Source organism: Gallinula chloropus (genome assembly GCF_964237585.1).
Source record: "Gallinula chloropus genome assembly, chromosome: 13".
Classification (NCBI taxonomy): Eukaryota; Metazoa; Chordata; class Aves; order Gruiformes; family Rallidae; genus Gallinula; species Gallinula chloropus.
This window is the reverse complement of record NC_140098.1, coordinates 21,589,652-21,611,846: the sequence shown is the minus strand read 5'-3', so window position 1 is coordinate 21,611,846 and position 22,195 is coordinate 21,589,652. Positions and strand designations below refer to the sequence as shown.

Below are 22,195 nucleotides of genomic sequence, written 5' to 3'. Positions count from 1 at the left end.
GCAGAGGGGTTGATGTTCTCCTCTGGCTCCAAGGGTGTCTCCTCTCACCCTTCCTCTGGGGCAGCAGGTTCGTTATGTTAATGTGATGCCTGGGTTGTTCCTGCTCTGGAGAAGCCCTGCCAGCAGCACCCTGCCTCCCCAGGAGAAGCATCGTCCGTGCCCATCCCCACTAACTCCCCTCACAGATGCTCAGCACAAGGTGATGGGCCCAGGTTGACCTCCCAACGGTCAGGACAGGTGAAGCTGCTTCTGACACCCACCCAGTTGCCCTCAGGCAGAAACGTGTCCCCACAACCCACCCCAGGGGGGCTGCAAGGCAGGGGAGAGGTCACGGACCCTCAACCCTCCAAGGCTGGATGGAGCTGTGGGAAGCTGCTGCTTCTGCTGCTGGGAGGGCACCAGTGGGGTGTCCCTCTCCCGCTGGCGAGGAGCGGGGCTGGGCAGGGATCTCCTCGGCTCCCGGTGGGCCGTGGGCGCCGTCGCTTTCGCTTTGCTTCTCTCGCTCAGGCGGCAAATCTTGCCTGACGGGGCAGGAAGAGGCACCGAGTGCTGCGAGGGGGAGGAGGTGCTGAGGCTGCGGTGCTGCCGGTTGGTAACCCCAGCGCTTCCTCCCGGCGCGGCGCCTTTCCCGCGGCGCCCGGGGATGCTGCCCTGATGCCCGCATCCCCGGGTGGGTGACCCTGTGGTCCCTAAACCATGGCCACGTCCCCTGGAGGGATCTCCCCTGAGCTGCAAGGTAAGGGCTGCCTGCCGCTGCGCTGCTGGGGCACCGGTGCCACATGGAACGTGCCGGTATGGGGCCTGCTCGGCCCTGGGGTGCCAGGAAAGCTGGTTTTTGGGTTCCTCAGCAGCAGAAGCTGCGGTTCATGGGGGGCCGAGGGGGTTCTGGGGTGTGAGGGCTGCTCTTGCCCTCAAAACTCACATGCTTGAGGATGCCACTCAAGCTAAAAGCATCCCCAGCCTGGCTCATCACGGATGTGCTTCCCCGTAGGTCCTGCCGACCCTTGTGTGGGTGCAACCTGGTCCCACTGGCTCCCACAGGCTCGGGGTCCCCCAGCCAGCCAGAGGGTCTCCAGGGAGGCAGAGCCTGCATCCTCCCCAAGCAGCGCAGGGGAAGCGGCCAGGGCCGCTGATCCCAGCCTCCCCACTCCCATTAAAAGGGGAAAAGAAGCTGCTGGGGTCCCTGTGAGGCTCCCAGCAGTGTGGGAAGGAGCCAGGTCCCTGTGTTCCCGCATCCTCCGTGTCCCCGGGGACGGGTGGCTCGAGGCTCCAGACCTCGGCGCTGCTGTGAGAACCTCCTTTGCTTCGCTCGGGGATGGAGGGTCGTGGTCCTCACTCCCCTCTCCGAGCGGGAGGGGCCAATCCAGAGAAGTGAGGAAGATGGTGAGAGATGAGGAAGACGATGCCCAAGGCGGGAGGGATGCTTGTGCTACTCCCCGGTAACCGCGGGAGGGATCAGCTTGCAAATGTGGAGCAGGTGATGGGTGTGACTGTTGGGGGGCTGGGAGAAGCCTCCAAAAATTATGCTAGAAGCAGGACACATCCCTGTCTGTGCTGAGAGGAGGTGGGACTTGGGTGCAGAGTTGCTCCCCAGGGGTAAATTTGGGAAGGAAGGAAGAGAAACTGGGACCCAGCTGTTGCTCCAACGGCAGCTCCTGGTGAGGGAGGCTGGTCTGAGGTTCGTACAGCATCAGCCTGGCCTAGAGAGGCAAGAGACTGTGCCCTGGAGCAGAGGGATGGCCTCTGGATAAAAGCCCCCAAACCAAGCAGAGTGTTTGCAGGGGGTGGGGGGGAACCACCGTCCCCAAAACCTTGTGCTTGATCGAGGCTGCGGGAGGAGGTGACGGGGAGGGGGATTTACCCCCTGAGCTGGTGGGGCAGCACTGAGAGACCAGCCAGGGCCTGACCTCTCCAGGTGGATGGGGAGTTGATTCGGGAGAGGTCGGTGTCCCCGAGGGGCTCCAGGCACGTGGGACAGGCCTGGGGGGGTGGCTCCACGTGGATGTTGGGCTTTTCAGAGGGCATCACCGCCTTCCTGGGGACGAAGAAGGTCCTGCTGGTGATGAGTGTGCAGCTGCAGGTGAAATCCAAGTACGACGACTACGTCCTGGTACGTGCCCAATCCAGTCCTGCTCCCGCTTTCCCCAGCAGCTGTTTAGTGGCTGCAGGAGGAGGATGGGGTGGCTCATGTGTCACCCCAACCCCCTGTCACCCCAACATCCCCCCCCCTCCAGGTGCTGGCACCCTGGAGAGCCTACGTGCTGCCGGTGCTGCTGCCGGTGAGGGTGAGTGGCAGGGACCACGTGCTGTGGGGGGGCCTGACAGCTCCTGGGGGGCATCAGTGGCTGCTTGGGCTGGAGCAGGGTGGGACGAAGGGGAGGGGATTTGGGTCAGGGGGCTGGTAAAGGCTGGAGGCATGGCCAGGTGCTGCCCGGAGCGCTGGGGAACTGGGGGGCACCCTTGGGTCTCTCCATCGGCGCTGGGACTCATCCTGCTCCTCTCACCCCCCAGGTTCACAGCAGCTTCAGCTTCCTGGAGGTGAGGGAGATGACGGTGCGAGAGCCCAGCTTGGTGAGTGGCACCCACCCCACCTCACATCCACCTCCCTCACCCCACAACCCCTGTCCCAGAGCCCGTTGCAGGGTCTGGGGCATTCTGGCCCCCATGGAGCATCACCAGTGGCGATCTGAGAGCTCCACTGGGCACATGTCCCTCTGCCACCTCTAAAGAGCTTCTCTTACAGGGCAGGGGGGCACCCACGGTGCTGGGGGCAAGTGCAGGTGGCTGCACCTCTTCCCTGGCTGTGGCACCTCCCGCTCGGCGGGGACAAGGTGACAAACAGCTGCTGGCTTACGGCGGAGAAGCCAAATTTAGCAGGAGGGTGTTTTAAACCCCCTTAATCCTCTTAGAGAGAGGCGTGCACGTAGGGCAGCTGCACCGGGCGGGATCTGTGGAGTAGAGGAGCAGGATGCCCTGGCTCAGAGATACCGGCTGAACAGGGGCCGTGGTCCTCGTTAAAAACACTGTTGGCAGGGATGGTCCCGGCCTCTAAGCTGGGTCTCTGCTCAGCCAGCCTGGGAGATAACGTGGAGCTGAGCGAGGGGTGATGGGGCTTGGACCCCTGGCTGTGGAGTGGGATGTGGAGTCCACATCCACCCGGGATGCAGAGAACCCAGGGTGGGGTATTGAGGTGCAGGCGGAGGCACCGCGGTGCCAGCAGATCATTGTCATCTCGCTCCCACGCCTCAATCAGCGGGTAATTAAATCAGGGAGCGTGTTGCCATGGGATTTTTCCTTCCCCCCCACGCCCCCCAGGAGGAACAGAAAGCTTAAAATAAAGCCTGGAAACTCACTCAGAGAAATTCAGGGAGGAAACCTCTGTCCTCCAGCTGCAGCTGCCGCAGTCCAGGCTACTCTTGGCCCCTGGTCTGCTTGAGTTTGGGGGAGGTTTCTCCCTTATTTTGGTATTTTAGGATCTCATTTTAAGGTGTTTTATCCTAAATCCCTGGCACTCGCAGCGTTTCCTGGGCTGTGGCTGGGTGTTTGCAGCTGCTGGCTGTCACCGTGGTGTCTGGGGGCTCGGGGACGCTGCGTGCTGCCAGCTCACTTGGGCATCCTTCCATCCTTTGGACCCCGCAGGTTGTCATAGAGACGGATGCAGCGTCTTACGCCTTCCAGTTCATGTCCTTCGATGATCTGGAGCAAGTTGTCATCCACGTCACCATGTCGCTTAAGAAGGTCTTTCCAGACTCATCCCCTGGGTAAGGGTCTTCTGCTCCCCGGGGAGTTGAGTAGGTACCAGAACCCTCCCGAATATGGGGTTGGGTTCACAGTTGGTGCTTTTTAACAGGGAAAAAAATACCCATGTGGATGGAGGGCAGACCCTGCTCGCCCGTCACATCACGTTTCTAGCCCCCCCTGGGATTGTGGCTAAGCGTAAAGCAGTGGGGATGCTCTCCTCCAGCCCCCTGCCAACACACCCCTCTGCTCCTTCCCCAGGACGCTGCTTAAAAACTCACCCCCCAACCTGTACGAGAGGATCCGGCAGATCACAGACTCGCTGGAAGAAATGCTGCAGAGCGGCCCCGGGCCCTGTGGTAAGCTGTGTCTTCCACCCCTTTCCACCACCACCCACCCACCTCTCCCAGGATGGACTGGGAGGGTTGGAGCACCCCGGGGACCACCACAGCCCAGCATCCATCTGCACTAGGTCTGCTGGCAGGTCGCTCGCAGTAGCGTAGGTCAGGAGGATCCCTGCTAGAGGGGGTCTGCTCTCCACCAGCCCACCCTGTCCCACAGGGCAGGAGAAGGTCTGAGGGGACGTAGTTCCCCAGAAAGGATGGACAGTTGCCATGCAAGGATGCTCAGTGTCCGCTTGCAAGGGCACGAGGCTGTGGGTGCTTCCACCCAGCTCGTGCAGCAGCGCTGAGGAGCCAGGGACTCTCCCCATAGCCTGGTTTGGGGCAGGACACCCCCACTGCCACCACGCAGTGCACCTTGCCCGGCATCACCATGGATCCACCAAAGCGAGCCACAGCCCCCTCAGCTGTGTGATCGCTTTTGGTCTGGCAGGAGACCACAGAGGATGCTCCAACCCCTTTAAGGAGGGAAGGGAGGACCCTCACCATCCCTTCTGAGCCCCCTCCACCCCTCTCCTGCTTCCTGTCCTCCCCCAAAGGTCCTCTCCGTGTTCCTGTGGGACTCCCTTCTCTTTGCAGGGGGGTTCTCGGAGACCTACGCGGCTCTGTGTGATTACAACGGCTTTGCCTTCCGCGAGGAGATCCAGTGGGTAAGCAGCTCTGGCCCCAGGAGGAGAGACAAGGCCGGCCTGCCACTTGTCTGGCAAGGAAGTGGGATGCTGATGGGGCTGGGAGCATCCCAAGCCCATCCTGGGGCCTGGGGATGTCATAGAGCTTTGTCTGGCTTGAGCACCCACTGCTCCTTGGTGGGGAAGAATGGAAGGGCAGGAGGGGATCCAGTGCCTCCAACCAGGTTGTTTTCCAGGCTGTCATGTAGGGATAGCCCTGGGAAGGCTGGGACTCGCCAGCTCTCCCTGCTGGGACCCAGGCTCAGCTGGACCAGCTGTCCCCTACTTCCCATGGCATGCCCAACTTCATCACACCTCTCCCCACCTCCTTGTTCCCACCAGCCTGGGAGTGCCTTGTCTTCTGGTCAGCCCCTGCAGAAGGGCTCAGAGACCCACCAAGCCATCCCAGCAGTTTGGGACACGTGTGTCCCCTCCCAGCCACAGTGCCAGGAGAGGCTTTTAGGCTTGGGGTGTGGGCAAGATGCTCCCCAAGGGCTCAGCTCCCTCCAGCAGCACTGGGCACCCCTCCCCAGGGCCGGGTGCTGAGCCTGACCCTCTATCCATCCCGACAGGATGTGGACAACATCTACCACAGCCAGGACTGCCGGGAGTTCAACCTGCTGGACTTCAGCCACCTGGAGAGCCGGTGAGCCCCCAGCCCCGCTTCCACTCCCCTCACCCCCTGCCCACGGCCGGATCTGTGTATGGTGCCCCGAGGGCGCTGCAGCTGCAGAGTGATGCTCCCCCACACCAAAGATGATGAACCCTGTCCCCTGGGGCGATGGCCCCTCGAGCCCGGGCAGCCTCCCCGCTCCGTTTCTAACGTTCCGATGCGCCTGTGAGCTGCTGGCGGGGGCGAAAGCCGGGCGGTCACGGCCTGCTGCTGGCAGCACGTGGCTGTCAGGTGCTTCCCCATGCAAAGCAGCCAGCACTGACAAAAACACCTGTGGCAAATAACTGTTACGGGGGGGCTGACACCTCACCGCCCCTGGGTCCGTCCCTGGGGGGGGGGGGGGGCTCAGCCCACGTCTTCATCCCCCCCACCTCCTCCTCCTTGTCACCCTGCAGAGACGTGGCACTGAGCATCGCCGCCTTGTCCTTCAACCTGTGGTTCACCAAACTCTCCTGCAAGGACTTCAGGCTGGTGAGTGCTCAGCGCCACGGTGCTGGCGGTGCCGCAGGCAGGGTGGGTTTCTGGAGCGGTTTTCCTCTCCCCTGCCAGAACCAGGAGATTTCGGAGCAGCTGCTCTACATGCTCAGCAAGTCGGTGACGCTGGAGGAGCTGGTGCTGGAGAACAGCGGGCTGAAGGCGTAAGCAAAGGAGTCCTGGTGGCGGGGTCTGGGCAGCCTGCTTGGTGGTCCCTGCATGGGGCAGGGGGTCTGTGGACCGGTGTGTCTGAAGGGTGTTGGTTCCCCATCCCCAGCACAGCCTGGAGCCCTCGGTAGCCTTGGGCATCCCCCACCCTCGCTGCAGCTCCGCTTTCGGGTGGAGGTGTCTCTGTCGCGTGGGCGGGCGCTGGTGACACGTCCCTGTGGGTCTGTGGGCTTGGTGGCCACATCTGGAGGTTGGCTGTGCCTTGCTGAGGTGGGCGGCCCTGCTCCCCACAGGGACTTTGCGCAGAGGGTGGCCCAGGCGCTCAGCAACCATCCCGACTCCGTCCTGTGCGCTATCAACCTCGCTGGCAACCAGCTGGAAGACAGAGGTACCCAACTGCTTGGCTGGGATGGGTTTCCACCCATCAAAACTGATGCTCGGCTTCAGATCTCACTGGCAGCTGCCGTAGCTCAGGGTGGGACCTGGTACAGCCACTCAGGTGTGGCTCTGCTCTTTGGCCAGGGGTCGTTGCCTTCAGCCGGCATGTGGAGAAGAGTCCCAAGGGTCTGCAGAGCCTTAGCTTGGCCAGGACGATGGTCACTGCCAAAGGTACAGCCCTGCATCCCGCTCCCTACCTGGGTGCTGCTGGGAGGTCGGGCATGGTGGTGCTTGGGGACGAGCTGGCACTGAAGGGGTGGGTGGAGACACTCAGGGACACCTTGGAAAGGGCATCCTCAAGGATGCCATGTCCTGCTTGCCTGGATGAGGGAAAGGATCCTTCCCTCTGCTCCACAACTCTCCCTGCTGTGGAGGGACCTGCAGGCAGCAGTCTCTCCCCCTCTTCTTGAGCAGGGATGAGCACTTTATGCAAGGCTCTCACGGATAACAAAGCAACTGGATCCTTCCTCCGGCACCTGGACCTCTCCGGGAACCCCGGCACCCTGGCTGGGGATGACATCGGCGTGAGTGCCAGGGCTGCAATGGGGTGACACAGCCCAGGCTTTGGTCCCTGCACCCTGTCTCCCAACACCCCTGAAAGGGGGGGAGCCCATCCCTAGGAGCAGCTGGGAGATGTGCTGGGAACGTCCCTGTGCATCTCCTTGAGGGAGGGTGGGAGGTGCCACCTGGAGCAAGGAGGCACCCCAGGAGCTGGGTCCTTCTGTGCTGGATTCATCCCTGTGTTCACTGGGAGGCTGGAGGTGGGATTCATGGGGTGCAGGCTTGGGGGTTGCAGGGTCTTGGGTGAAGCTTCTGAGCCCTCTCTGCCAGCAGAACCTGCAGAGTCTCCTCCGCCAGTGCCGCTCGCTCTCCCACCTCAACCTGGCTGGCACAGACTGCCCTTTGGATGCTGTGAGTACCTGCTCAAGGCGGGGGGTGGTCCCCAGCAGCCCTCAGTCCCCCTCCCAGAACTGTGCCAGGCTGCTGGGGGGGTGCAGACCCATTTAGCCACCCCTGCAGCCCATCCCATCACCACCACCCCACCACACCCCACCCCTGGGCCATGCAAGAGGCCATGGCATGGGCTGGGCGGTCCTCGACACAACTCTCATCCCCACCCTGGCAGCTCTTTGGAGCCCTGGTCCACGGATGCCACACCAGCCTGGTCCACCTGGATCTCTCCAAAAACGTGTACTCCCACAAGTAAGGCTGCAGGGTGATGGGGGTGAGGGGGGCAGCACAGCCCCCAGGCTGGTGGGCAGGAAGTGATGCCCTGTTGTACCCATCCTTTTCAGGAGGGTGAAAACCATCTCCCCTGACATCAAGGAGTTTTTCAGCCAAGCCTGTGCCCTCAGGCACGTCTCCCTGGCAGGCACCAAGCTGCCCGCGGATGCCGTACGGTGAGGTGGGGGCCGGTGGGGCTGTGAGTCCAGCAAAGCGGCGAGGGGGATGGATCTGGGGACCTGACTCAGGGCTTGATGTGTCAGGATGGGGCTGTGAGCAGGATTGCTCTGCTTGCTGGAGGAGGATGTCTTCTCCAGTGCCCCAGTGCCTGGCCGGTGCCGGTGTCCCGCAGTGGGGGCTGTTGCCCACCTTGCTCATGCCAACCGGCGTCTCTGGTGACTTCTCCAGGGCACTGCTGCAAGGGCTGGCAGACAACAGCCACATCAGCGACCTGAGCCTGGATCTCAGTAACTGTGAGGTGAGGGGACAGCACCCACAGGTGCCATCAGTCCAGCCTGGGGGGGTCCCAGCGTGGGCTCACTCCCTGCCTGGGAAGGTCCGTGCCCCATCCTGCCCGGGCTGGGTGACCCTCCCGACGGCGGCTCTCGTTTGCAGGGCTCAGCACCTCCTCCCCTTGTTCTCATCTCTTGCTGTTTCTTCCAAGCTGAGATCAGCAGGGGCCCAAGTCATCCAGGATCTCATCCCTGACGCCAGCTCCATCAGCAGCCTGGACTTGTCTGACAATGGTAGGTCACTTCCCCCCCACACACACCCAGGAGAAGATCATCTCCATCAGTGAGATGGATCTGTGGTCCAGCCACCACAGGCTGGCTGGGAGAGGCCGGCTCAGCCCCAGCACCTGCCGGAGTCCCTGGGGAGAGGGGCCGGCTCTGCTGCGCTCCCCTGTGCTGACTGCAGCCACCTCCCAGGCTGGGTCCCAGCAGGATGGAGACACCCAGCAGCAGATTCCTGCTGAGAAATGACCACCCTGCCAGGCTCTTCTGGCTTTTTACACCCAAACCCATCAGCCCTCTGCCTTCCCTGAGGCAGGAAGCCCTCATGTGTGCTCTCCTGATGTCCTCCCCAGCGAGGTCCGAGTGTGCCAGGCTTCTCTTCTTCCTTCCATCCCCACTACATCCCATGGTGGGCAGCAGTGGCAGCCCTTGCTCTCTTCTCTTTTGGAGAGCATCTCCAGCGTGGGCCAACTTCTCTGTCCCCCTCCCACCTAAGGACCTGCCAAAAATTCTCATTTCCCATCTTTCTTGGCACAAGCCTCTTGAGCTGGCTGAACCCTGGGTGGTTTCTCCTTGCCAGCTCGGGGTATGAAGCATTGCAAAGGTCTCCTTGGGCTGAAACTCTTCCCACCTCTGCTGCTGCCCTTGTCCTGCTGTGGCACCCAAAGCCACGGGCAAGCAGCCCAAACATCCCTCCTGCTGGCTTTTCATCTCACCCTCCCACCTCAGAGCAGCCTGGCTCAGGTCTCACAGCAGACTGAGGCTCCTCCACAGCCAGGTGTCTCTGGGACAGCTCACATGGCTTGAGACCATTCAAAAATGATGGGTCAGGCCACCAATGCTCCAAAAACTCCCTTTTTTAAACCAAAATCCCTGCACAACTTTTGCCAAAACGCGCTTCTGTTCCTGGCTTCCCCAGTGGGACAGCTGGGAGGGAGGATCTTGGTGCTCCTCAGCCCAGGCCAGCAGAGCAGGTCGCTGCCCCCATCCCTGCCCTGTGGGAAGGACGTCCCCTTCCCAGGGACCCCGGCTCTGCCCAGGTCTTTGGTCTCCCTGGGAGAGTCATGAGGAGGAGGCAGCTCTGTGCATCTCCCTGGCTTCCCGCAGTGGGAGCTCAGGGGCTTTGCAGGTCTCCCCTGGGGGACCACCCTGCCACCTTGATGCCACCCTCTGTGGCCCTGACCTCTCAGAGCATTCCGGTGGGTGTCTCCCACCTCTCCCAGGCTTCGACCCCGACATGGTGACGCTGGTGCTCTCCATCGGCAGAAGCAAGTCCATCAGGCACGTGTCCCTGGGGAAGAACTTCAACATCAAGTCCAAGTAAGCAGCAAGTCTCAGGGCTGGGCTGGGAGCTGTGCTGGCACCGTGCACCCAGCTCTCCTCCTCCTCCTCCCCATCGAGCCCGTGGGCTGGTTGGGAACACCAAGGGTGACCTGCCTGTCCTGCCTGCTCTGACCCAGGGGGGGGCTGGGGGGGCCTGTCACCTGCTCCCAGTGCAGGGATGGGGCACAGCCTCAGGCAAGGGCAGGAGGGAGGTGGGGGCTCTGCCAGGGGATCATGTGTCACCCTCCCCAACCCTCTCTTGCAGGGAGGGGCTGCTGGATGTCCTGCACCGCATCGTCCAGCTCACCCAGGAGGACGACTGCGTGAGTCCAGCTTGTCTTCACCTCCTCCCACCCACCCCCTTGGTCGCCCTCTGTGCTGGGGTGCAGCCCAGATCCCTCCCAGCACAAGCTGGGAGCAAACCTCCCTCCCTCCCAGCACCACTCAAACTCTCCTTTCGTTCCTCTCTCTGTGGCAGCTGCTCAGACAGGGAAGCAGAGCTGTTCTGTTCTTCGGGGCGAGCGGGAGCCCCTGGGGCTAAAGGCAGAGGGGAGATAACGTGCTGTAACCTGGCTGCAGCCCAGCTTTCCAAAAAAGCCCCTCTCCCCCTCACTGCCTGCCAGGCATCTGAGCTAAACCCAGGGCTTTGCCTCAGCATCCTTTTTTTTGGGGAGGGGGATGTGTCAGTGTGACTCGGGCTCCCCAAAGCCAGCACGGGGCAGGTGCTGGCCAGGCATGGAGGCTCTGTCTGCAGCAGTGACACAGACCCTGGTGTGTGTCTTCCCCTTCTTCTCCCCTTTTCCAGCCTCTCCAGTCCTTGTCGGTGGCTGAATCGCGCCTCAAGCTGGGAACCAATGTCCTGCTGAGTGCCCTGGGCAGTAACACCAGCCTGGTGGCTCTGGACATCAGCGGCAACGCCATGGGGGACACGGGAGCCAAGATGCTGGCCAAAGCCCTGCAGATCAACACGAAGCTCAGGTAGCAGCAGCCCTTCCCACCACGTGTGTGTGTGTCTGTGTGTGTGTGTCCTGATATGCCAGTCCTGGTTATGATGCTGGGGCTCCCTGAGGAAGCTCATCATGGGTCCTGCCCATGGGCTTCCCAGCTCCATGCAAAGCCTGAGTTTAGGCTTTGAATCATGAGGTTCAGGTCTTTAACCTCCTGTGGGCTCACTCCTTCCAACAGTGGGTGAGCCCCCAGCTTGGGGGGCAGGGGGGTGACTTGTGTCCTCCTCTTTGTAGGACCGTGGTTTGGGACAGGAACAACACGACCGCCCACGGGCTCTTAGAGGTGGCTCAAGCTTTGGAGAGGTAAGGAGGGAGCAGGCTGAGCCTCCTCGTTTGCTGCTGCCACACAGAAGAGCCTCCAGTGTCAGGATGTCTCTGCGCCGTTGGGTTGGGGGTTCAGCTGGGCAGGTTCTCAGAGCTCTGAAGAGGGGAGGGGTGGATGGAGAGAGCCTGGTCACCACTGCCCCACCGGGGTTTCACTATACCCACCTCCAAGGATGGACCCTGGGGTGATGTCCCAGCTCTGGACTGCTGTTATGTCGGGGTGGGGATGCACCCTGTGAGGCTGGGTGGTCCTGCAGCACCTGCTCACCCCCCTCCCCGCAGGAACTACACCCTCAAGTCGATGCCCCTGCCCATGAGCGACGTGGCGCAGGCGTACCGCAGCAACCCGGAGAAAACAGAGGAGGCCGTGCACAAGGTGCTGGGGGGCACACAGGCTGGGGGTGCTGGGATGGAGGGGGGGAGGTGAGTGACACCAGCTGCTAATGGTCCCTTGCCTGCTGCAGCTCCAGTCCTGCCTGACGAGGAACCAGCTCCGGCGCACGCTGCCGGCGCAGACATTCCGCCTGCAGCAGGGCATCCTCACCACCTCTTCTGAACAGGTTTGCCGGCCAAATTTTGCTGCGTGGTGCCCCCCCGCCCCCTTCCCCTGCCCTGAGCAGCTCTGGCTACCTCACCAACCCCCTCATCACCTCTCCTGAGGAGGGGGCAGAGCAGCCTGAAGGGATGAGGAACCTTTCTGGTTGCATCCGTGTGCGTGCAACGCTGGGATGTCTCCCTGCGACCCCATGCAAAGCAAATCCCCACCACGTGGCATCCCTCCCAACCCACCCCCCTGCTTTAGGCAGGGATGCTCCGGGGGCTGCACCCTGCCTGTGCCCCCCCCCCTCGCTCCCCCCCTCCTCCTGCTTACCCCCGTTGGGCATCACCAGCCCATCCTTCTCCGGGAAAGTCACAGCAAGGAGAGGGGAACTGGCAGTGCCGCGCCGGCGTCAGCGCCTGACGCAGCCTCCCCGCTCTCCAGATGGTGAACGAGATCTGCCTGAGCGTGCAGAAGCACGTGGACATCCTGGGCGCCTGCCCGGGCCGGGGGGCGGAGGCGGCCATCCTCTGCGCCGAGGAGGCCATCAGCAACGCCAACCTCTCCGTCAGCGTGAGTCTGCCGCGCGGGGACAGCCCCCCAGCTCGCCTGGCGCCCGCTCCGGATCGAAGGAGGCTATTGATTAGTTAATGACATAATGAACCGGCATCCTCGACGCAGCCGCTGCGCACGGCCGAGCTCCTGCTTAAACACCCAACACCAGCTGCCAATTTCCCCTTCTAGAAAAGCCCCAAAATGCTTTTAATCCCCACCCCCTCCATGCACGCATAGGGCAGCCCTGGGAACCGGGGGGTTACAAGTGCACCCCCCCCTCTTCAGCAAAGGCACCCTCCGCTCAGGCACCCCCTCCTTGGGGAGGTGGGTGCTCCGGCTTTAGGGACACCCTGATACCCATGCTGGCAGTAAACGCTCCCCACATCCCCACTGTGTCCTTCCCACTGTGGCAGGATGCAGCCTGGTGATGAGGATGCTCCACCAGCCCGGGATGAAGGCCACCACCTTGGCTGGGCAGCTCCTGCTGCTGTCAGCCCTGGGTTGATCCCGCTTCCCGCTCCTCATCACATCTTTTCCTCCTCTTCCTCTACTTCTCAGCTGCCACCTCCTCCTTTTCCCAACTCTCTTGGCACCCCCAAGTACTTAATCCAGCAGCGACAGGATTCAAGAGGATGGTGGGAAGGGAATGAAAGGGATTGGGAAGGATCTCCCCTGGCGTGGGCTGGGTGCGGGGAGAGGAGGAGGGGCAGTGGGACATAGTTGAGGGTCCCACTTGTAGAGGGACACGGGGACTGTGGTGGGTCCAGCAAAGCCAGAAAGTCGCTGGGTCTTCCCACCCGAAGCTCTTCCACGCGGCAGCCACGGGTGCAGGTTGTGGGTGGAAGGATGGGCAGCAGAGATGCGGTGCCCAGGGTGATCTGTGCCACCTCCTCCCACCATGGCAGATCCTGCCCCTCCTGTACGAGGCGGGAAACACGCCGTACCAGGACGGCAAGCTGCAGCACAGGCTGGAGTGTCTCACCGAGGAGGCAGCGCAGATCTGCGGCCGGGAAATCCAGGTGGGCGCCCACGGGGACCTGCGGCAGCGCGGGATGCTCGTGGTGTCTCCTGGAAACCACCACGCCAATCCTGACAGAGAAGACCCTGAAAGGTCCCTTTTCCTCCCCAAACTGCAGGCCATCATGCAGGCGGCGCTGGACACGGCGCACAGCCTCTGCCCGGCCGTGGTGCAGAAGAGTGGGGTGAGGGACCAGCTGGTCAATGCCATGTCGGAGCGGATCTACCTCCAGGAGCACCTCAACCTCAGCGCTGTCCTGGACCAGATGGTCACCGATGTCTTCAGCAAGTTGAAGTGGGTGACACGCTGTTCCATCCTCTTGGGGAGAGCGGGGATGGATGGGGACCTGGGGGATCCCAACCACCTACAGCAGCGGTGCTGGGGGAGGCAAAGGGTCCTGCTGCTGTGTTTTCCCAGCTCTGCCTTTGCTGCTTCTCCCCTCGGATCCATTCAGATATATCTCTGGGAAGTCCCATGGGGTGATGTTGCTGTGGCTGGCAGAGGGGAGCCCTGAGCATGGATGGAGGAGATGCACTCAGCATCCTCCCTCCCATCCAGTGCTTGCTCCCGTTTCTGCTCCAGCTGCACACACCCAGCAAGCCACTGGCACCCGGAGCATGTCCTGGGTGCCTGTCCGGGTTCCCCAGCCCAGCATTCGGCCCCCCAGTGAGGGTCTCCCTGTGGGTGGTGTGGGGGTGCTGGCCCTGACGCCCTTCTCTCTGTCTCCAGTGAAATCAAGCTGTCCGTCACAGCCGCCGTGGCCGACTGCATCATGGATGCTGTGCTGGGAGACCTGACCATTGCCCAGTGCAAGCTGGTGAGCGCTGGGGGATGCCAGCCCCTTGCGGGACGGGGATGCAGGGTTGGGCTGTGGGACTGGGAACCTTGGCATTGCCCAGGTACCCTCCAGCACCCCGACTGCAGATTTGCTGCCTGGGAAGCAGGACAATTCCCACCCAGGCTGGTTTTCCTCCCAGGTAATCCTCTCCCCGTGCGGTCACGGCAGCATTAACGTCCTGAGCAAAGGCCGGGGGGTGCCGGGGTGAAGCCGGGCACCGGCCGCCCGTGCACCGGGGCAGGCGTAGGGCAGCTGTGCCGGGGCCGGCAGCCAGCTAATCAGGCCTAAATCCGCTCGTAAATCCCGGCCGCGGGTAGGGAGCGGAGCAGCGCCCAGCACGTAGGGCAGCCGGGCGTGCTTCAGCCCCTGGGATAATTTAAGCGCTTCCTAATGGTTTTAGGCAGAGAGCCTCCCCAAGCAGGGACTCGACCTCCCGGCACTGCTGCTGGAGCCGGCTGAGGACGATGCTGCCGCGCTGGCCCGGGGCAGGAATCCTCCGGACCTCACCGCAGAGGAGGTAGGGTCCGACCCGCTGGCGCCCGCGCTGTAACCGCCTTTATCCGCCTTACCGGATGATGCCGGGCTTAATGCCGCAGCCTCGCCGGGTGTACGTACCCCCGGCACCCCCCGCCCGGGGCAGCGCTAAGGCAATTAGTGCTGGGAAACCAGACGGCTCGTTAGCCTGCCCGCCATGCTGCCCGCACTGGGAGCGTGCCCTCCAGCATCCAGCGCCGCGTTCCGGCTGGGAAACCCTCACGGGCAGTTTGGGTGCCAGGCCAGGATGCGGGGGTGCCGCCCCAGGGGGCTGGGGGTGATGGAGGGATATGGCACCCGCCGTTGGGCAATGCCTGCTGGGCTCTGGCCCCTGCTGGGTGCCGCTTGTCACCGCTGGAGCCACCACTGCCCCTCTCTCCCTGCAGTACAAGATGGCCCTGCGGAGGAAGAACAAACATTTCAGGAGCATCCGGCCCACGCTGACCATGAGAAGTAAGGACACGGCCTGTCCCTGTGCCACGGCTCGGCACGTGCCGTGCCGCCTTCGTCCGGGCATGGCAGGGGTCAGGGGGCGGGTCGCAGCAGCAATCCAGGGGGGCTGCTGGGCAGAAACCTCAGTGGTGATGCCACAGGCTCTGGGGCAGAGCCTGGCAGGGGTTTGGCCCCTTGGGAAGAGCATCTCCTAGTGTGGGGCAGGGGGGGTCTTGCAGGCAAAGTTCACCTTGAACTTGCTCTTGGGCTGTTTGGGCAGGGGGGAGGCTGGCTCAATGTGTGTGGGAGCACTGAGTACCCCCCATCATGGCCAGGCAGGGGTCATGGACTCAGTGTCTCCCCCTCCCACCCGGGGACCACCCCAGGCACGGGCATCACTGCCCCTCCAGCATCCCCTGGGACCCACCCCTTGGCTGTGGGTGCTCCTGGTGCTGAGCTGTCCCAGGCTCTGCTGCCACTGCATGTATGGGGAGGGCAGGATTGGGGGGGTGGGGGTGTACAGAGGGGCAGTGAGCAGCTGATGGGTGATTCCGCTTTGGGGGGGCTTTGGTTCTGCTGCACTTTTGGCTCTGGGATAAGAGCAGCCCCCCATACCTGGGTGTCCCCAGGGGACCCTGATGTCCCCAAGCCCAGCAGCATCCTCACCCCCATCCAACAGATAACTGGGTGGGGGGGGTGGAGGGTGCAGGGGGAGCGAGGACCTGCCTGCAGACCAAAACAGGGTGTGTTTGGGGGTGGTGTTTGGGGATGCCACTTGCCAGGAAGAGCCCTGCCCCGTACCTGCTGCGTGCCCCGGGGCTTGCTGCGGGGATCAGCTCGGTCTGACCCGACCCACCCCCAACATCCCCTCACCCCCCAGCATCCCCTCACCCCCCAACATCCCCTCACCCCCCAGCATCCCCTCACCCCCCAACATCCCCTCAGCCCCCAACATCCCCTCAGCCCCCAACATCCCCCCACCCCCAGCATCCCCCCACCCCCCAGCATCCCCCCACCCCCCAGCATCCCCTCACCCCCAACATGCCCTCATCCCCCAACATCCCCTCAGCCCCCAACATCCCCTCACCCCCCAGCATCCCCCCATCCCCCAGCATCCCCTCACCCCCCAGCATCCCCCCATCCCCAACATCCCCTCACCCCCCAGCATCCCCCCCCCCCCAGCATCCCGAGCCTGTACCCCTCCAGGGACCGCGTCAGGCTCCATCCCCAGCCACGCCGCTGCCCCTGGGCGGGGAGGGGGGGTTACCCAGCGCGCAAGCTCTGGGGTGCCCACAGCCAAGCTCCCCTCCCCGCGGCGTGTCACGGTGACGGCCGGCGCCCCGCCGACCGGCCCTCCGCGCGTGGGTGGGTGGGTGGGCGAGCGAAGGCGGGCGGGCGGGCGGCGGTTGACGATGACGATGGCGATGGGGAGGCCCGGCGAGGCCGGGCGCTAACCGAGACCCCCTTTCTTGACCCTTCGTAGGCGTCTCGGAGCTGGAGCCGGCGGCGGGTACAGACGCCAGCGGGCTCCGAGCGCACCGGGCGCCGCCGTCACTCAGCCCCGCCGCGCCACCGGCACGCCCTGTCTCCACAAAGGATGCTGAGCCGGCGAGCGCCGCGCTCCCCGCCACGCAGCCTGCCGCCGCCACCGGATCCCTTATGGACCTGCCGACCGCCGGCGAGAAGCTGGAGCACTGCACCAAGGCCCGGCCACGGCCCAACCGCCGCCACAAGCAGCCGCCCAGCAAGCCCAATGTAAGGGGGGATGGCGGCAAGGTGCGGGGGGGAGGGGATAATTGGGGGTTTATGTCCCCTTTTCCCCTTATTTTTTCCTTTTTTCCCTTTTTTTTTCCCCTTTTTCCCCCTCTTCCCCCCTCCTTTTTTTATTTTTAACGGGGGGGGGCTCGTTGCCCTCGGTGTTTGCTGAGGAAAGGGAGATGCGTGAAGCCGCGGCGGGTTTATTATCCCGCATTTCAGCCGCTGCTGCCGGAGCCGCCTCCTCGGAGGGGGGCAGCCCGAAAGGATGGGCAGGGGGGTTGGGGAGGGGGTGGCAGGCGAATCATCCGTCCCCTTTGCTGCTGCCCGCTGGGAGATGCTGAGCGGTGGGAGCTGGAGGGAGAGGGTTGGAGGGAAGGGAGAGGGTTGGGGGGAGGGAGGGGGGGGGGGGGGCGGAAAAACCCGCAGAGTTTGGGCGCAGAGGGCCGGCGCGTTCGGCAATGGCTCCGGCTCCCTCTTCTCCCCTTGCACCCACTTCACTCCCCCCTCAGCCCAAAACCCTTGGGCCCCAAAGCGCTGGCACCCACCGCAGCTCCTGGTGATGCAGGTGGGGCTCTGCCGGCTGCAGCAGGGTGGGTTTCGCTTGCCCCCACCCCCACCACGATTCCCCCTTCCCCCCCAAAGGGTGGGCGCTTGGGGCTCCTGCCCCCGCAGCCCCCTTCCCAAAGGCAAAGTAACTTTTGGGTGCAGGCAGTGGACAGCCTGGCTCTGGCACCGTCCCCAGGGCCCGATCCTGCCGGCATCACCTCGTCCCCCGGCCGCTGCGATGCAGCCGGATCCCTCCACCCGCCCAGCGTGCGTGGCCGCAGTGACGCTCGTCCTTGGTGGGACCGGCGCTGCTCCGGGGCCGGGCAGGAGCTGGTTGAGGCTGGCAGGGGCCAGGCAGGGTCTGGGGACTGTCACCTGAGCACATCTCTCTGCGCTGGGGTGGGCAGCTTGGGGTTGGCCAAGGCTTGGGCACGGACGGGCTTTGACAGATGCGATGTGACACGGGGAGAGCAGCTCTCGGAGGGCTGGAACGGCTCCTGGGCAGCATCAATCCAGCCCTAATGAAAAGTCATTATGGATTGAAGTGCCACCGATGGGAAGCGCCGCCTTCTCCTCGATGGGAAGTCACTGGCGGTGCCACACGCCGGGGTGAGGAAGGTGCTGTGGGGGAAGGCTTGGCCATGGCACGGGTTGCTGTGCCGTGGTGGTGGGGTGGGTGGCCTTCAGCCGGGCTGCAGTGGCTCTCCAAGGCTGGGCTGATGGATGCGGGTCCGCGCTGGGACCATCACCCACCAGGAGTGTGGATGTCCCTTCCTCGGGTGGAGCATCCCTGCCAAAGGCTTCTCCCATGGGCAGTGGGACCGGAGACCTGGCTCAGCTCTAGGAGGACCCTGGCAGGATTTGTCACCAAGGAGGGTCAGAGGCACTTTCAGGTGCCTGAGAGGGCACGGGTGCCATCCCCCAGCTGCCGTCCTGGGAACCCACAGGCCCCCTGAGTGTCACACCTGGGGATGGAGCTGGGATGCAGCTGACAGCATCCTGGTTGTACCCTCAGACTCGATGGTCTCAAAGGTCTTTTCCAGCCTTGTGACTTGGTGACTCTGGTTTGGCTTTTGTGCCGCTCACGTAGCACAGTGGAGGGTGCTGGCACCCACCCTCTCTGGCACCCCCTCGTAGGCAGCCCCGTGTTCCGTGTCTGCGCCCCGTGCCGGGCTGACAGCTGCGTTTGCTCGTAGGTGCAGCCCGTGGCCTGTGAGAACAGCGAGGACAGGAGCATCACCCGCGTGGATGAGGGGCTGGAGGACTTCTTCGCCAAGAGGCTCATCACAGAGGAGCTGCCGTAAGCCCGGGGGGTGCTCGTGGCCCCAGGACCAGCTCAGCCCTACCTCCAACTACCCTCACCTGCCTTGCAAATGCTGCTGGTCCCAGTGCCAGAGGGGCGCTGGGGAAGGCACCCACCTCAGGCATCCCTCTACCCCCTCCCCAGGGCAAAGCTGGACAGAGGGCTGGGATCCAGCCATGGGGCACAGGATGCAGCCAGCATCCCCCTGCCATGAGCCTGGGGAGGGGCTGTGGGATCTGCCCCGAGGTGGGGAAACACCCGTGGGGGTCCCACACTGGGGACCAGCCGCCCTTGCCATGACAGTGTTGTCTCCAGGGGCATGTCCGGGGTCTGGATCTGTCCCTTCAGGGTGGGTGGGGGGGTAACACATGATCCCTAACCCCTCAGAGCTCACCTTTCCCGATGCTCCATCTCTCCCCAGCCCCACGGCTCCAGAGACCTGCCTGGGATCGGCCCCTGTGGCCCCCTCCAGCTCCCGCACGCTCAAGAAGAAAATCGGGAATTTTTTTGCCTTCAAGAAACCCAAATCCAGCCGGGGCTCGAGGTGTGAGAAGGAGCCCGAGGGGGGCCCCGCCGCCCCCAGGAGCAGGCGCTCGATGCTCAGTGACATTTTACGAGCCCCCAGCAAGGCGGGCGAGGCGGGCAAGCCGCTGAGCAAATCAGAAGAGGGGGGGCTGGCCGCCGAGCCGCGGGCAGAGCCCGAGCACTGCCAGACCCCCGACTCCGCGCGCAGGATCAGGCCCAAGTACTCGCGGGAGGGCAAGTCCCAGTCACTCATTTTGCTGCCCGGGGAGGATGAGGATGCGCTGGGGGTCAGGCACGACAAGGTAAGCACCCAGCCCCCTCCGCTGCCTCACTCGGGGGGGGTGCTGCTCCCACCCGTGGGTGCTGGCAGCAGGGATGTGGGGGCACCCGGAGCGATGGCTGGGGAATGTCTCCATCTCGCAGGGATGTGGCTGGGGTGGGGAGGGGGGAGCTGGGCGCCCCATCGGCAGGCGGGTGCTGTGCTGGGTGCTGTGCCCCTGGCAGCTGTCTGTCTGTCCCACAGAAGAGGCACCTGGAGAAGAGCGAGGGTGAGCTGCCCAGCTCCTTCGAGCAGCGTGTGCAGGTGATGCTGCACCGCATCGGTGTCGCCAAGGCCCCGGCTGCTGAGGGCAAGAAGCAGCAGGTGGGGAGCGGCTCCGTGCCCGGGATGGGTCCTGCATCCGAAGGGTGGGAGGAAGCGGCGGTCTGGGGATGGGGATTTCCCAGCTGAGCACCCAGGTCTCTGCCAGGGGACCAATAGCTGCGCTCTGTACCTGTCCCTTGTGCATGTGTCCCCAGCATCACCCGAGAGCCCGGCAGCATCTCGTCCTCAGCTGCCCATTGTCCCTGAGGGCCCTGCCACCCTGCCCCCCCCCGCCCTTACCCCTGGTGTCTCTTCCCCTGCAGAGCAAAGACAGCGAGATCAAGAAAGCTGGCTCAGATGGTGAGGGGCTGCGATCCTGACCCCCCCACCCCCCCCAGCTGGGCACCCATGGGGTGGGCACAGACAGGCCCCCTCGGGCCCCCAGCTACAGGTCCCACCGTGCCTCCCTCCCTGCCCCTGCCCTCCCCGCCCTGGGTGCCAGTGGTCCCTAGCTCATGGGCACTGGGTGGGGCGTTGTGCTTGCAGGGGACATCGTGGACAGCTCTGCAGACTCCCCCCCATCTCTGAAGGCCCGCACACACTCTGTGTCCACAGGTGGGTCCCCAGGGGGTCAGCAGTGACCATGGGCACCTGGGCTGGGTCCTGCCCATGGATGCCCAACCCTGGCCATAGCAGGTGGGACCCTGGCCCCTTGCTGGGTGGCTGCAGGCTGATTCCCAGCACCGAGAGCCATCCCTCAGTGCCATCGCTGCGGGGCACCCACCCTCTTTCCTGCCTTTCCTGCAGATGCGCCCTTCCGCAGCCCAGTTGCCGTGGTGGAGCCCAGCACTGGCCTGGCTGAGCCTCGGCCAGCCTGGAAAGCCCTGGGGAGGCAGCTGCCGGCCGATCCACAGGGCACCAGCTCCGACCAGCCCCGGCGCTCCTTCGTCCTGGCTGAGCCCAGCCGGCTGCCCGAGCCCGGGGGCCGGGAGGGCTGGAGCAGCAGCCTGCCCCGGCCAGGGAGGAGCACGCCCATGGTGCTGCCACGGAGGGTCAGCCACGGCGGGGAGGTGGGTGCCGGCAGCCCCCTGTCCCCGCCGCCTGACGCTGAAGGTAGGGATGTGCAAGTTGCCGGCGTGGTTCCCCCATCCCAGTGCCAATGGGGCCCTACACCCCAGTATCAGTGGGGTCCCCCACCCTCCTCCTGGCATGTCCCATTGGAGGGGGGGGGGGGGTCCCCGTAGCAGGGACCCAAGCACCCAGTGCTGGGTGCTGATGGGGGACTGCTGGGAGGTTGGGGTGCTGCAGGACCCCCCCTCCCATGACGGTACCTCTATGCTGCTTTTCCAGACAACCGGCTGACGCCACGGCTGGCAGCGCCCTGGGGTCCCGGCCGACGAGCTGTGTCCGTCCATGAGGAGCAGCTTAGGGAACCCGAGTGCCCGGCAGAGCTGGGAAGTAAGTGGGGCCTGGACTGGGACCCCCCAAAATCCCCTCACACCCCATGCTGGAGGTGGCAGGCCATGGTGCCAAGAGGATAGGCGATGGCACTACCGCCATGGGAGGGTCTTGGTGGGCTGTGTGGTGCTGGGGTTGGCTCAGCTGCCTGGACTGGGGGGACAGGAGCCAGGCAGCCACCCCCCTGCCCTGACACAGGGGCTGGGATGTGGTCCCCCCCAGCAGGCACTGTGCCCCTGCGGCTGCGGCGGTCGCCGGTGTTCAAGCGAAGAACCAAGCACGACTCCCTCCCGGAGCCAGAGGCTGAGCCAGCGTTGGCCTCGGATGCCGCAGGTAAGCCACCCACCTCCCTTGCCTCCCTGTCCCGGTGTTGGGATACAGAGGGGACCCACCCCACTCAGCACCCATCACCTCCATAGGTGCCGTGCCACAGGATTGGCCCCGTGCTGGGCCGGAGGAGCTGCAGGCTGGAGCAGGCACCGGAGGCGAGCAGCCACAAGTCCCGGCACAAACTGTTGTGAATGCACAAGGCTCAGCAGCCGTAGACCAAAGACGCCCGGTGCCGGGCGGGGGGGAGCCAGCCCTGGGACAGTGACGCCCCTGCATGCCGCTGCACTGTTCCCAATAAAGCCCTGCAAGCCAAGCGTGCGGTGCCGGGGTGATTCCCAGCTGGGGTCCGACAGCAGACGGGGTGCAGGCTCTGCTCCCCCAGCGGCATTGCCCACCTTTCACTGCGGTGTCAGCCGGGCCACCAGCATCGCCTGGGAGGGCAGGGATGCCCAGGGAACGCACCGGAGCCCTTGGGATGCACCAAAAGGCATCGCCGAGGGGTACCAGTGATGTTAGGCAGGGAGCTGGGCAGGCAGAGCAGGCAGCCTGGCGCCTGCAACAAGCGGCACTGCGGCCCTTCCGCTGCTCCAGCTCCTCACGCCGCG

At 64.2% G+C, this 22,195-nt stretch overlaps 1 protein-coding gene across 1 annotated transcript; it reads left to right on the top strand.

Moving 5' to 3' along the window:
- Positions 1-696: 696 nt before the first annotated feature.
- On the top strand, positions 697-21,855 carry CARMIL2 (capping protein regulator and myosin 1 linker 2; the record flags this gene model as incomplete). Its single annotated transcript, XM_084269967.1, is given in 40 exon segments — positions 697-736; positions 2,019-2,110; positions 2,235-2,285; positions 2,512-2,571; positions 3,640-3,761; positions 4,000-4,097; positions 4,719-4,789; positions 5,380-5,453; positions 5,876-5,951; positions 6,030-6,118; positions 6,416-6,626; positions 6,629-6,731; positions 6,975-7,084; positions 7,395-7,472; positions 7,687-7,763; positions 7,856-7,960; positions 8,193-8,262; positions 8,449-8,530; positions 9,742-9,838; positions 10,107-10,164; positions 10,647-10,819; positions 11,083-11,151; positions 11,455-11,548; positions 11,637-11,732; positions 12,155-12,283; positions 13,171-13,284; positions 13,402-13,577; positions 14,013-14,100; positions 14,522-14,638; positions 15,042-15,108; positions 16,571-16,842; positions 18,588-18,691; positions 19,116-19,521; positions 19,743-19,862; positions 20,126-20,162; positions 20,349-20,417; positions 20,610-20,915; positions 21,153-21,260; positions 21,486-21,593; positions 21,680-21,855. Coding segments are annotated over 40 exon segments (4,593 nt in total).
- Between the last annotated feature and the right edge of the window lie 340 nt (positions 21,856-22,195).